This window comes from Hirundo rustica, chromosome 16 (genome assembly GCF_015227805.2).
Source record: "Hirundo rustica isolate bHirRus1 chromosome 16, bHirRus1.pri.v3, whole genome shotgun sequence".
In the NCBI taxonomy this organism is placed as follows: domain Eukaryota; kingdom Metazoa; phylum Chordata; class Aves; order Passeriformes; family Hirundinidae; genus Hirundo; species Hirundo rustica.
The window spans coordinates 4,165,765-4,178,108 of NC_053465.1; the positions used below are offsets into that span (position 1 = coordinate 4,165,765).

At 42.9% G+C, this 12,344-nt stretch overlaps 1 protein-coding gene across 9 annotated transcripts; it reads left to right on the plus strand.

The window, feature by feature from the left end:
• The first annotated feature begins 1,174 nt into the window (after positions 1-1,174).
• Positions 1,175-5,146, plus strand: LOC120760125 (uncharacterized). 9 transcript variants are annotated; one of them, XR_005703297.2, is made up of 5 exons: positions 1,175-1,326; positions 1,748-1,852; positions 2,720-2,803; positions 3,320-3,453; positions 4,344-5,146. XR_005703297.2 is itself a non-coding variant. In XM_040080074.2 (5 exons), the coding sequence occupies exons 1-5, from the start codon at positions 1,291-1,293 to the stop codon at positions 4,655-4,657; spliced, it is 660 nt and encodes a 219-aa protein (XP_039936008.1). In that variant the 5' UTR covers positions 1,175-1,290; the 3' UTR covers positions 4,658-5,146. The 9 variants fall into 9 exon arrangements, 3 of the variants coding, with proteins under 3 accessions (XP_039936008.1, XP_039936009.1, XP_039936010.1); XM_040080074.2 differs by lacking the exon at positions 2,720-2,803 and adding an exon at positions 3,161-3,231; XM_040080075.2 differs by lacking the exon at positions 2,720-2,803 and adding an exon at positions 3,161-3,231 and having other exon boundaries at positions 4,347-5,146.
• Positions 5,147-12,344: the final 7,198 nt, after the last annotated feature.

The window sequence follows — 12,344 nt, forward strand, 5'->3', positions numbered from 1 at the left end:
TTTAGATGGAGCAATAAGAATTGCAGTCTAGGTATTTCTTCTGGGTTATGCTGCCCTGGATCAAAGCAGCCAAACTCCCAAATTACTGACGTGGCTGAGAACAATTTGGACTTGCTGTAATTTAAGAACAAACCCAAAACTCAGAATAATTTATCTGCAAACCCCACCCCTCTAAATCAGTAAGAAATCATCAGAGATGTGTCTTTTTTAATTCTTCTCACAGGAGGAAGTGGCACACTTGATATCAAAAGAACACTTCAAACTTGGCAAGGTGGCTTTATTCACTCATTGTTCTTTTCCACAGGCCTGTCCCTGTGAAGTGAGCAATATTGGGGGCTTTTAAAATCCATTTATTTTCCTTTTTTCCTATCCTTCTCTCCAGCTTTGACTTTCTGGCTTTTCAGCCTGTCCCCACACTCTCCAAAGTGCAAACTGTGGACAGCAAGGCACCTGCTCTCAAAGCAAACAGGTTCCCTCACTTTCCCACTGTGATATTTGTTTTTTTCTGGCTCCAAAGTTCCCAGTGGTTTTGGAGACAGGAAAACACATCCTGTACTCCTTGACTCATCTTCAAAGTCATGTCTGTTGTTCCAAAAGCCTTTCAAGATGCTTCCTCAAAATACTTTTTTTTAAAAAAAGGAAATTCGTATCTAATGATCATGAAGTGATTGAACACAGCAAATGTGTATAAATTCCCTGCTTTATAAAAGTACAGTCTGAAGAAGGGGAGAAGGCTGGTTTGTGTCCTTTGTACTTACAGCCAAATTCTGGGCCAAGAGAGGGATTTTGGTGGGAAAATGGATTATCTCTCAGCTCCTCAGATCATCTGAAGCAGCTATTCACCTTTCAAACATGAGCTTCTGGACATAATTATACCTTATTTCAGCTTCCCCTTCACCTTTTGGCCCTGATGTAAAGCAGGAGTCAGAATTTACTGCTGCTGGAGCTTCTTAACATGGCTGCTATTGCTCACAAAGGGTAAAAATGCAAATTATGAGCCGGGACTCTCCTGGGGTGTAAACCAGCAGCAGTCTAGGGAAGATGGGACAGTTTGCATCTGCACAAGGGCTACTCCATCAGGCCATGTCATGATTGCAAGTTAATGAGCTTCAGAGTCCTAACCATAACTGCATCAACAGCAATGTGATCATCAGGGTCAGCCATCCCCACCTGAGAGAGGCACAGCCCAGTGTGGGAGGAGAAAAGGCACAGCCTCCATTTGGGGCAGTAGCAGAAAGAAACTCCCTTGGTACAACCAAAACTTTCACTGCTGGCCCTGAAATTTGGCAAATGGGACTTGGGAAAAAAAACACCTTTTTTCCCCAGGTATGTGGAATATTTATTCTGATACTGGAAGCAGGAGAAGCAGAGTCTTGGCTGGTAACTAATCTTAACTGAGCACTGCCTCAGCATTACAGATTTGATTTTCATGAATGACTGAAGTTTTTGTTTGCAAACAGTGGCTTGAAATCTATTTTGACTGAGAAAAAGTTGCGCAGCCTCACTCACTGCAAGTCTGTCTGTGTCAGACTTTCACATATCCCAGGCTCACTGTCACAAACCCTGGACTGTGCTTACAACTCCCTGTGATTTTACAATTCTCAATAGAGTAATAGGGTGATTTATTTTTCCTCCTCTCTCCCCCAAGTTATACATTTTCACAGAGCCCCCATGGACTTAAACACCCCAAAACCCCAATAACCCCTTCAGGCTGAAAATGCCAGCCTAAATGCCAAGTCCTTTCCAGGTGGAATACTCCAAACAAGTGAAGTCAGAGACAGCACTTCTTTCTCTTACACACCTGCAGCTCATTTTCTCAGAGGAACGGCTCACCACAAATAGCACAGAGAAGGTAATTACATGTAACTTTTTCTATTATTTTTCTATTAAGGGATTTCTTAATGCAAAAAAAAAAAAAATCTTACTTTTTTAATAACGAATGAACAGAGAGATGTCTCAGCATTGAGAGGGTTTTAATTAGAAATGCTACCTGTAAGTACATCTAAACAGTTGGTAGCAGCCATGGAACACTTCTAATTATAATCATCATTTTGTTTTTCTCTCAGGTAGCTTAGCTCATTAATTACTTTTTAAAAAATCAAGTCTAGCATTCAATTCTACTGTGCAATATAAAATTCAAATTAGACTGATATCACTACCAAAATATTATGAGCTGATTTATATTAATGGTATTCCATACACATAAATATCAGTAAGTCATTGTCTATAAATAAATTGGATGTAGTAGTCCAAACCTTTGGATTCTCAAAGTTCATTGGAAGTCATTGTTTTAAACAAGTATTTAGTATGTATATATTTGGGGTTTGACCTGTTTTATAACAAATTCCCATTCCAGATGCAGAGTGGGGCAGGATAAATTACATCAGCACCGTGAGCTTAGGCCATGACAAGCAGTCCAGGGCTCTTTTCATTCCTTGTAATAACACCCTCCATGGACAGTCTCTGTGGTGATGAACTTGAATTCCAAAATTGTTACGACTAAAGGAGATCCAAATTCAGACTGCTAAAAATACAGCTCCTACGTTTCTGGTTTACTTTGCTCCTTTATGTCCAAGTGACTTAAATGAGGTTGCAACAGAAAACTGCTTTGAATAAGACCCACAGGAAAACTCTGCTTTTAGAAAGACCCAAGGTGCTCACAAAGATGTGCTGAAAAATGGGAGTGTTTACAGCTTCCCACCACTCTGCTCACTTTTAGCTCTCCCTGAGCCAGCACACTCGTGCTGGAGCCTTTGCCTTGGGTGGCTTTTGGAGGATTTTGATGGCTTTTAGAGGATGTGAGGTGAGGCTTTCCTTCCTTGGAGGCACCACAGAACCATTGTTGAGGGCTGCATGGGAAAGAGATCAGCGATGTGAAGGAGCCAAACCTTTCTTCTAAGGGTGATGTGCTGTCCCTTCTCTTTTCTGTGCTATATTCAGTCGTGAGCTATATTTACTCGTGTAAATGTGTTATCGGGATGTCTCTTCCATGAGCCCATTATCTTTACACAGAGCATCTTTGCTTTCAAGTTCAATATTTTCAGAAAGCCGTGCTCCTTCTGGCGCTTTGCTCAAGTTCACTTAGCCCCATGAAGAAAACTAACCATGAAAAGTCACTCTACTTCGAGTGACTGCACTGGAATAATTTTGTGCCTTGAAGTTTTTCTTAAAGGAGAAGGGAAGGCAGCACCCTCAGCCCAGCATCAGCTGTGCAGTCTTTTCTCCAGCTTGGTAAATGTTTACCCTCTCGTTTGTTCAACAACAGCTTATTTTCGCACTGTAAACAAAGGCCTTGTGTCTAACAGTGTTAATTTGACAGTGTACAGTGTTGGCAACATCCCACTAATATGTGGTGGTGCTTGTTAAGAGGTGTGTCGAGCAGAAAAGCTGGATTAAGCAAGAGAGGAATGATGCAGCAGGAACAACATCCTTTGACTCTCTGCATGGATGCAGGTCAGAACTGCTGGGCTCAGAGTCCTCTGGCTGTTTGCAAACATCAGTGCATCACAAACAGGGCACGAGCTGAGCACTGAAGTGCCTGGAAGGAGCACTTGGCTCTTTGGGATTTCTGTTCTGACTTATAAGTAATGGGACAACTGGAAAAATTTGTTTTTCCTAAGCACAAAACTCAAAGCACTAATTTGGTTGGGTTTACCTGAACAAACTCTTAAATAGAATGCTTCAGAGATGCCTGCATTTTGTGAGTTTACCATATTGCTCCTCAATTTCAGTCTTAAACTAAACCACCGTGGTATCAGAAGCCTCTCACTGAACCCACGGTTTGCTTATTTCAGTCACATTCAGCTGGCATCAATATTCTTGGAAATCCAGAAGAATTTATGTGGGAGATGGAGTGCTTGCTCTTGAATAAACCAGGATAAGAATTACTACTAAGGCTGGAATGTAAAGAGAAATGAGGTCTCAGGCTTAGAGCGAGAATGTTCTGAGCTATTTTCTGTTTTCAAGATCTTGAAATAAGTATCATATTAGAGAGGGAAAGTTGTTATTGTAAACTTCTTCCAATTCAGTGTATATAATAGAGATGTCATGGAGGAGATAAACTGTATTTAATTTTATGTTGAGTTCTGGCTGTTTGTTGCCATCTCAGGGGGAGGGAGCAGAAGGTTGTTTCTCAAGTCCTTTAGTCTTTAAAAATGTCAGAATTTGATGCAGGGCTGTATAGTATGCACAATTTTTTATTTTTTTTCTCTCAGTGATCCAGAAATGATCGTGTTGTGAAATGCTAAAAGCTTAGGAGGTTCAGAATAACTGCAGGTAGTTTAAGTGTGAAGTACTGGAGTATGTTTTGTCTTAGAGGATTTTACACCGGATTTTATTTGCAGCAGCGATGTGGAGAAATTCTGTCGTTCGCTCGCAAACCGCGCACCGAGCTGAGGAGCTGGATTGCACCCAGAGTGAAACGCGGCTCCCTTTCTCCTCCTCCTCCCCTCATTGCTTCTCATGGTGGTGGCTGCAGAAGCAGCTGCTGAAGGCAGTGTCTGATGCCAGGCTGAAGCAGCTCCTCTGCTCGCCGCGGCTGCTGTGTTTGCGCTTCTCCTCCTGCTGCGGGGACGCACCGGCGCACCACAGCCGTCCCCAGACAGCAGCCAAGGGCTGGGGGCGCTTTTCCAGTGTCTGCAGGTCTGTGGTTCAGTAATTAGACAAGCAGGGGTCTCTGTCTGGTCCTCCTGCAACACGAGGTTCAACAGCTCTAAGTGCATCAACAGCTGCATTGTCGTATCAACGTCAACGCCTTTTGATGTTGGTAAGAGTTTTGTGATAGACATTGGCGCTCTGAGGTATTTTTGGTTTTATTGACAGCTCATTGCAGAAGTCTGAAAGACTGTGGGGCTTTATGATAAATATCAAATTGATTATGTGCCGGTGGGGCTTAGCACAGCCCCAGCATATGTCATTATTCCTGGGGTTTACATTTATGCAGCACAGGCCCGGTAATGGCCAACTGACTCGAACTGGGACTGTGTATGAGCTGTGCTTGAGAAAAACTGCAGGACTGAATTGACTTTGAGTTGTCATTTCCCCTGAATTGCTCAAACCCTCCCACCCCACTCCCGAAATACAGTTAAATGATTAAAATGACTGCCTAGACACAGCTGTTAATAAAATGTTAATGAAATCAGATTAAGTCAGACCCATTATAGTTTAAACATTAATATTCCCCTATTGAAACTCTGGTACAAAGCTGAGGATTCCAGATGTCCTCCAGGGAGGGGCTGTGGTAAAGCTGAAACCTACACACTGTGGAAATCAACCTACAAAAGGATGTGTGAGATCTGATATCTGTACTTTGCTCTGCACTGAGCTCTTTGTGCTTGAAAGAGTTTCCAGAAGGTAAAACCCCACACAGCATGGCATATCCTCAAACACAGAGCTGAGTCACTGTATTAGGGCATTGATTTATTGTGTACATCCAGCACAAGCTTCTCTGAAAGGGCATTGTTGGAGATATTTGGGACTTCAGCCACCAGGGTGGAAAGGCACCCAAATTGTCTGCACTGCATCTCTCAGTGCTGCTGCTCTGTCCTTTCTGCCCCTTGCTCTCTGCTGGTACTGGACCCATCACAGAGAAAGTGACATGAAGTTGTTTTGCTGTTACTGCATTGACATCTTCCTTTTTCTGGCCTAGAACTGAGCCCAAGCTGGGCCAGAATCTCTGGCCTGGAGGGAACTCTGCTGCTGCCTTCACCTGGGACAGCTCGTGTGGTGGGGCCAGGGCTGGGGATGTGCCCCCCTCCTGCAGGTGTGACTGTGGGATGGGGCTGGGGGGGACAGGATTAGCCAGGGATTCCCCCTGGTGAGGATCAGAACCTCTCCTTTCTCTCCAGAGGGCAGGACACATGGCAAGCACTGCCACTGATGTATTTATGGATTATCCTACTCTGGATTTTTCTGGGACCGTCTTGGCACCCCTGAGAGACGGCTGTGACTGAATCCCAGCCTTTTGGAATTTGTGTTTAACTTGTGGAAATGCACTAATCTCTGGCTGGAGTATCAGGCAGTAACCTTCTGTCATTTATGCACCTGTAACCTGTCTGTCCCCTGTTTGTCACTGCTCCTCCATACAGCACAGATGCATTTCACCCAGCCTGACTACCTAGGACAAGCACTGTGTCCACTCCATCATTTTTATTGCTCTCTTCAGTAGTTTGTCAATGTACCTTCTATAGAGGAGAGCCCCAAAATATATATACGCACTACATCAACCTTGAGCTGAGTTTGTGTAACTGGGAATTAATCACCCCTGTGGCCTCATCCCCCCCACCCTTCTGCTGGGTGCTAATGCTCCCAATTGCCTCCCAGTTCCTGTGAAGAAGAAGTTCTCAGCACTCAACATTTATTTTCCTGTGCCTAGGATTTAAATATCATGTACTTCCCATGTGGAAGGATTGTGCTGCTAACTCATTTTTACTGTTTCCACTACTTTACTCCTGTCACAGTACTTCCTTCTGATTGACATCCCTCATTTTATCTTTGTAGAATTTAGATTCCATTATTTTTTTTCCTGTTCCTGGAGAAAAACTGCCTAAAATAGAAATTTCCCTTGATTTCTGCCCATAACTTAAAATTTATTTCCTGTGGTCTTATTATCTATTCTCTGTTCTAAGTGTGGCAATTTCCAGAGCATACCCAGTTATTCTCTGTAGATAAACCCCAATCTGACTGGGACAATAGTGACTAAGGTTCTGCCCCATGAACGTGGTTATTGCTTTCACCAGCTGTGTTTTCAGACAGAGCAAACATGTCAGAGTGTAGGTACTGAGGCCTCAGAAGGGAAAGCAGGGTGTGATTCACCCCCACCACATGACAAAGTTTAGCTGAGCAAAAAGCAAAAAGCCTCAACCTCTTTCTGCCAGAGAAGAGGAAAAAAACCCAAAAAAACCCCAAACTCTTTTGCTGTGTGGGACCAGGAGTTTGTGTCACTTGCCTGCCTTGTGGGTATTTACTGTTGTAACTCTTTTAAGGGTGTTTTGCTATTTGTTGTTCCAAACGTAAAGCAGCAGTTCAATATGGATCTAATTTCTTTAAAGAACGAAGAGAACTATATTTCTATCCCACAAATCCAGATCCAGAACCTCCTGCCTGTGCATACGCCTGATACAAACCCCTCCTTCATGTCTGTGAGATGAGCACACACCTGCACCGTGAGGCTGATGACAGGAGCTCCAGCTCTCATCAGCAGAGAACACACATCTGGAAACCTGGAAACCAAAATTCTGCACTTACCATTTCCACAGCCTGTATCCTCCCCTGCCCAAAATCAGTTGTAGTAACCCAGGAACCAGAGGAGCAGGAAAGCAGCCACAGTGTCAGGTAAACCAAGAAACTATCAATAAAAGCACAGAGCTGTAGTGCTCTGCTTTCAGTACTGCATCCATAAATTATTTGACCTAAGGTACCACAATGATATATAGAATATCACATCAGCAAGAGGCAGCCCTGGGTTTGGTAATCTCTGGAACTGACTTTGATCACTGCTGCCTGGCAGAGCTGGGGCTCACTGGATTGATTAATTCATTTCTAGGATGGTTATGGCTTCACTTCCTTAATCCTTTCTAACTTCTAATTTGTAGAGAAAATAGTACTTTAAGATTTAATCCAGTCACGAGGATATTCCTTTAGGCTGGGCCTTTATCAAGCTATTCCAATAATGCCACTAAATAAGATGATTGGGAAACAAAACAGCAAGGCATAAATTTTTTTCCTGGTTCTTGGACAACTCATGTTGCATTCATCTGTGCTTAAACACAGTTCTGAACCATAACTTTAACTGGGAGACGTGAGAATATTATCAGGGGATGATTCATAGCAATAGATATCACCCTCCTCTTGCAAAGCATCTTCTCTGTTACACTGTTTAGTTTGGGTTTTCTCATTTGTCGCATTAATGTGAGTTGTGAGCAGAGCTCCAGAGGCAATGCATTGCATACAGGGGTTGTTATAGAACATTAAGTCCATCTCATAATTAAATGCTCTATCTATTTTCTTGTAAACAATAAGACCATAAAAGAGGTAATAGAAAAAAATGATGTCCCGAGTGTAATGGCTTATACAAAATATGGCCAGAAGAGCTCAGCATTACAGCCTGCTGGAAGTGCCAAGTCCTCTGGCATTGTCCTTAACCCAGCGCAGAAAAGTTACTCTCATCCATGGGCTTTTGAGCACAGCAGATCGTCTCTTCATGGGCTTTGAGCATTGCATGGCGAGGATTCCCCAGCTCATGAAAGAAAGAATACAATTTTTCTGGGTACAAAAGTACTTCAAAAAGAGAGTTTTGTAATCAATTTAAAAGCTAGACCTGAATTAGTATTAGATTTTCCTTATGTTTAATTAAGTCTAATTAAACAATGCAGACATCTTCCTGTCACCTGTGGTGTGATTATGTTAAATATTTAATGCTTGTGAAGGATTAGGCTGCACATCTAATCTATATCTAGCAATCTGTTCTCTCTCTGGAGTATTTTTTATTTAGTTCTGCTTTTGTATAATGAGTTGCTTTTCAAAGGCAATTGTTAAATGCTTTGGTGGGAAGGGGATGTGTCATGCTGCACTGGGAGCAGGAGAATATTGCTAAGCAGGCACGGAGTGTGGGTGCTGCAGTGCCCTGCCAGGGGGTGCAGCAGGGACAGCCCACTCTGCCTTTCTGGTGGAGAAAGCATCAAAATCAAACCTTTCTCTTTGTTCAGAAGCTTCGGTATCTCCCTCTTCCCAAGCAGAGCCAAATGATTAAGGACTTTGAAAACACAGGGTTCACATTGAAAATATCCCTTGCAGCGTGCACACATTTCAAGGCTGCACATTTCTTGGACTTGTTTTCCCAAGGGGCTGTCAGCTGTGTAATAGAGAAATGCATTTGTACATCTCTTCCCTCCTGAGCACCTCCCCGACCCTTCCTAATCTTCGCACTGCCTCTGAAACACAGGAATGCATCTGTTTACATCTGGTCACCTCCTGGGATGGACCCCTCTAAAGGAGAGGCCAAGGATGTGTTTCTGGGAGCAAGTGCTTTAAGAAATGGGTATTTGCATCTGGTCATAATAATTGTCTTCGCTAAAAAAACACAGTGGGGAAAAAAAGTAATCAGCTATTCATCAAAAATGGGTTAAATGTATTCTTATTCATGCTATAAAAGGCACATAAAATACTTCTCTGGCAGTTTATTTGCATTAGCCTTTACTTGCATCTGAGGACAAAAGACAAATTTGCATAATTATTTTTCAATTGGTTGGGTCTGTGTCTGTGTAATCATTTTTTCACAGTGTATGAAGCCCTTTTTCAATAGACCATAACAGTAATAGCTATTTCTTATTTACAACTGGAGGAGAAGATGCACCTACCAGATTTTATTACGCAGAGTGAACTTTTCAAAATTAAATTAGCAGAGCTAACGTGGTGGCCCATGGTAAACTAATTAGTCGTTGGACTGTTGGCTGAGATAGTATCAACTCTTTCAGACTTCCTAACAAACGTCCTCAAAAATTACAAGCAAAGGGTTTGGATAAGCGTGAAAATATTCATTCTCTTTAGTCAGAGCGAGAAGGTGATGGCAGGAGAAGCAGCTCAGGGGCAGAGCCAGGCAGCAAAGGACCCCCAAACCTCCCTGATCAAAAGCAAAGCCCAGTCAGACGCAGGAGAGGTTTTCATTGCCACAGTTTAAGTGGCTTGAACATTGGTATCTTTATGATCTCTGGATAAACCCACAGGCTTTGATCTACAAAAGCAGTACAAGGTCCCGGGGGGGGTTGTGGAACAGAGCTCGGTGGGGTAACCTGGGCCAGCCAGGAGTGCTCAAAGACATGAGCACACCCACCCATCTGCTGTGGGGCTGGGGCTCCAACAGCTCCTTCCTGGCACCTCTTGGGAGCCTTGGTCCTCTCTGTCCCCCACCCTGCCTGGCTGCTCGGGAGGAACCCTGCACTCATGTAAAATTAATTGCGTGTTCATTATGAAATCCAGGCCACATCTTATTAAAAGTGCTCTGTCATTGAAAGTAGAAGGTGGAGGCTTCTTAAACTGGGGTTTTGTTGCCCTCTAGTGAATGAGGTCAGCATTATGCATGGGAAATTATTTTGATCGCTGCATAATTAATGCGTTCTGAATTGGTACAGAAGTGCAGCCAAATTGCATCCTGTTCCCACTTGAATTACTTAACCTACAGATACTGTTTCTAACAATGTGTTGCTTCCTTGCCTGAGCCTTTTTTTTTTTCTTTTTTTCTTTTTTTTATTCTTGCAATGAAATGCACGACTGTGTGGGTATCATGATAAGGCAAGGAAGCCAGAGACAAAGAATAAATCAACTAAATGGATCTGCAGCACAGTAGCTTTAATACATTGGTATATACTTAATATGTCTCCTGAAAAGAATGTCTAATTATACTGTCATGGCAAAAAATGCATTTTCAATAGTGATAAATTGTGCCATCATTTAGTTTCTGAGAACATGCTGAGATTTATGAAAGATTACTGCAAAATTATCATGCCAGGATAAAAAAAGAAAAGACAAACTCAGTTATCGTTGGCATCAGGAAAGAAAGAACGGGGAGAAACCCCCTTTCAATAGTGAAATAGAGAGTAGAATTGATAAAATGTTATGCAGTATGAAAATATTCTGCTATGGAATGAAATTCAGCCTTACATTGCACTTTTTTTTCTGACTTTGTTACCTACTCAAGACTATTTTGGGGCTTAGATGAGGTGGTTGTCCCAATCCTGTGTATAGTTGGAAGCCACAGGGCCTAATTCTTCAATGACTAGAACTTGACAGTTTTGCTTATCTGGTATAAAACCAGGGGGAAGTGAAGGAGTATCAGGCCCCAGAACAGCAGATTAGAAAATACGAACTTATTTTTTGTGTTTTTTTGCTTGAACAGCCCCCAGCTCAGCTGACCTGGAGTGCACAGGTAGAGGCAGCAGTGATGGACCTGCTTTTCTTAGACGTGGCTTGAAATCTGTTTTGCAGGGGTTTTATCCTTATTCCTCACTTATTTTCCAAAGGAACCCACAGAATTGATGCCACTTTGTGGCAGCCTGTTTCAGGTTTGTCACAAGCTGCGTTGTGCATCCCAGCCCCTGGATGTGGAGGCACCGCTGGCTGCGGGCTCAGCTCTGGGCCATCAGGAATCTCCCCTGCTCCATCAGCTCCTCCACTTGCAGGAGGAGGAGCAGCACTTCCAAGCAGTGCTGGAGTTCCTGGTGCTTTTTTCTGTATCACACACAAACCAAAAATAAGCAAATTCCTTTCCTCTCTTCACACATCCTCCCACCAAGTCCTTTCTGAGCTGATGCTTCCCTCGTTTGGAGGTGTCTGTTATGGACCTGTTTTCTGGGTGGGAATTTTCTGTTTATTCTAGTGGGATTGGGAACAAGATTAATGTTTCCTGGTAAAGGCAGCCCTGTATATGATTGGAGAATAGAGTGTTTAAACAATGGCTATCAAGGATGAAGGGAGCCCACGCTGGTGTGGGAATCAGTAACCCAGTGAGGTCAATTAGGGGCTTGGATAAGGCTCAGAGAATGACAAGCAAGGCTTTTATTGACCTCTCTGGGAGGAAAACACAACTTAAAAATCAAGGAGATAAATAAAATGCTGCGGTGCTTGCTGCACTCCATGAAAAACATCTGTAAAAACATCCAGCCTGATTTTTTGAGAGTGCGTGAGGAGTTCCGTGTTTTAATTCAGGTTGGTTTTTTTATAATTACTGAGTGTTTAGACTGTTCCTGACAGACTGGCTGGCATAGCTGGGAGAAATGGGGCATTTGAAGAAAATTCTTATTTGCACTAAGAAAAATACACTCAGTGCCACACAGCACAGCCCAAGCAGTCTCACTGAATTAAAAAGGCTTTCCAGTAAAACCCGGTAACAGTGAGCATAATTATAATATCTGGCATAAGTAACCAAAAAAAAAAAAAAAAAAAGGTTAGTTTAAAAAAATAAAATGCAAACATAACTCCGAAGTGTATGAGATGCTGTCAATATCCCAAACAGCAATGCAGACCATCTTCAAGCAACAGTTGCCTTCATTGTCTGCTGCTCAGAGATTTCCAGCAAATCCTCTGTGGTGCTGTTGTAATTTTCCACATATTGGCTGTTTGGATTTGCTCAGCTCTGCCCTGTACCAGCATTTCTCAGTCCTGCCACACGAAACCAGCAGTCCCAGTAATGTATGGCACACAGCTCGTGGCCAGAAATGCCACTGCAGCAGCTGGGATCTCAAAGCAGGAATGGGAAATAAAACCAGATGTGTTATTGACTGAGGTGTTGGGGCACTGATGCCTTGATGGGCTTACCTAAAAACAGAGGCCAGACAGAATTAAGGGAATAA

Bases quoted from the DNA above. Each gene is read 5' to 3' on its own strand.
- LOC120760125 (XM_040080074.2), top strand. From the start codon at position 1,291: ATGGGACTTGGGAAAAAAAACACCTTTTTTCCCCAG. The intron at 3,232-3,319 runs GTAAATGTTTAC...TTAATTTGACAG, and splicing joins GCAGTCTTTTCTCCAGCTTG to TGTACAGTGTTGGCAACATC. The intron at 3,454-4,343 runs GTCAGAACTGCT...TTTTATTTGCAG, and splicing joins GACTCTCTGCATGGATGCAG to CAGCGATGTGGAGAAATTCT.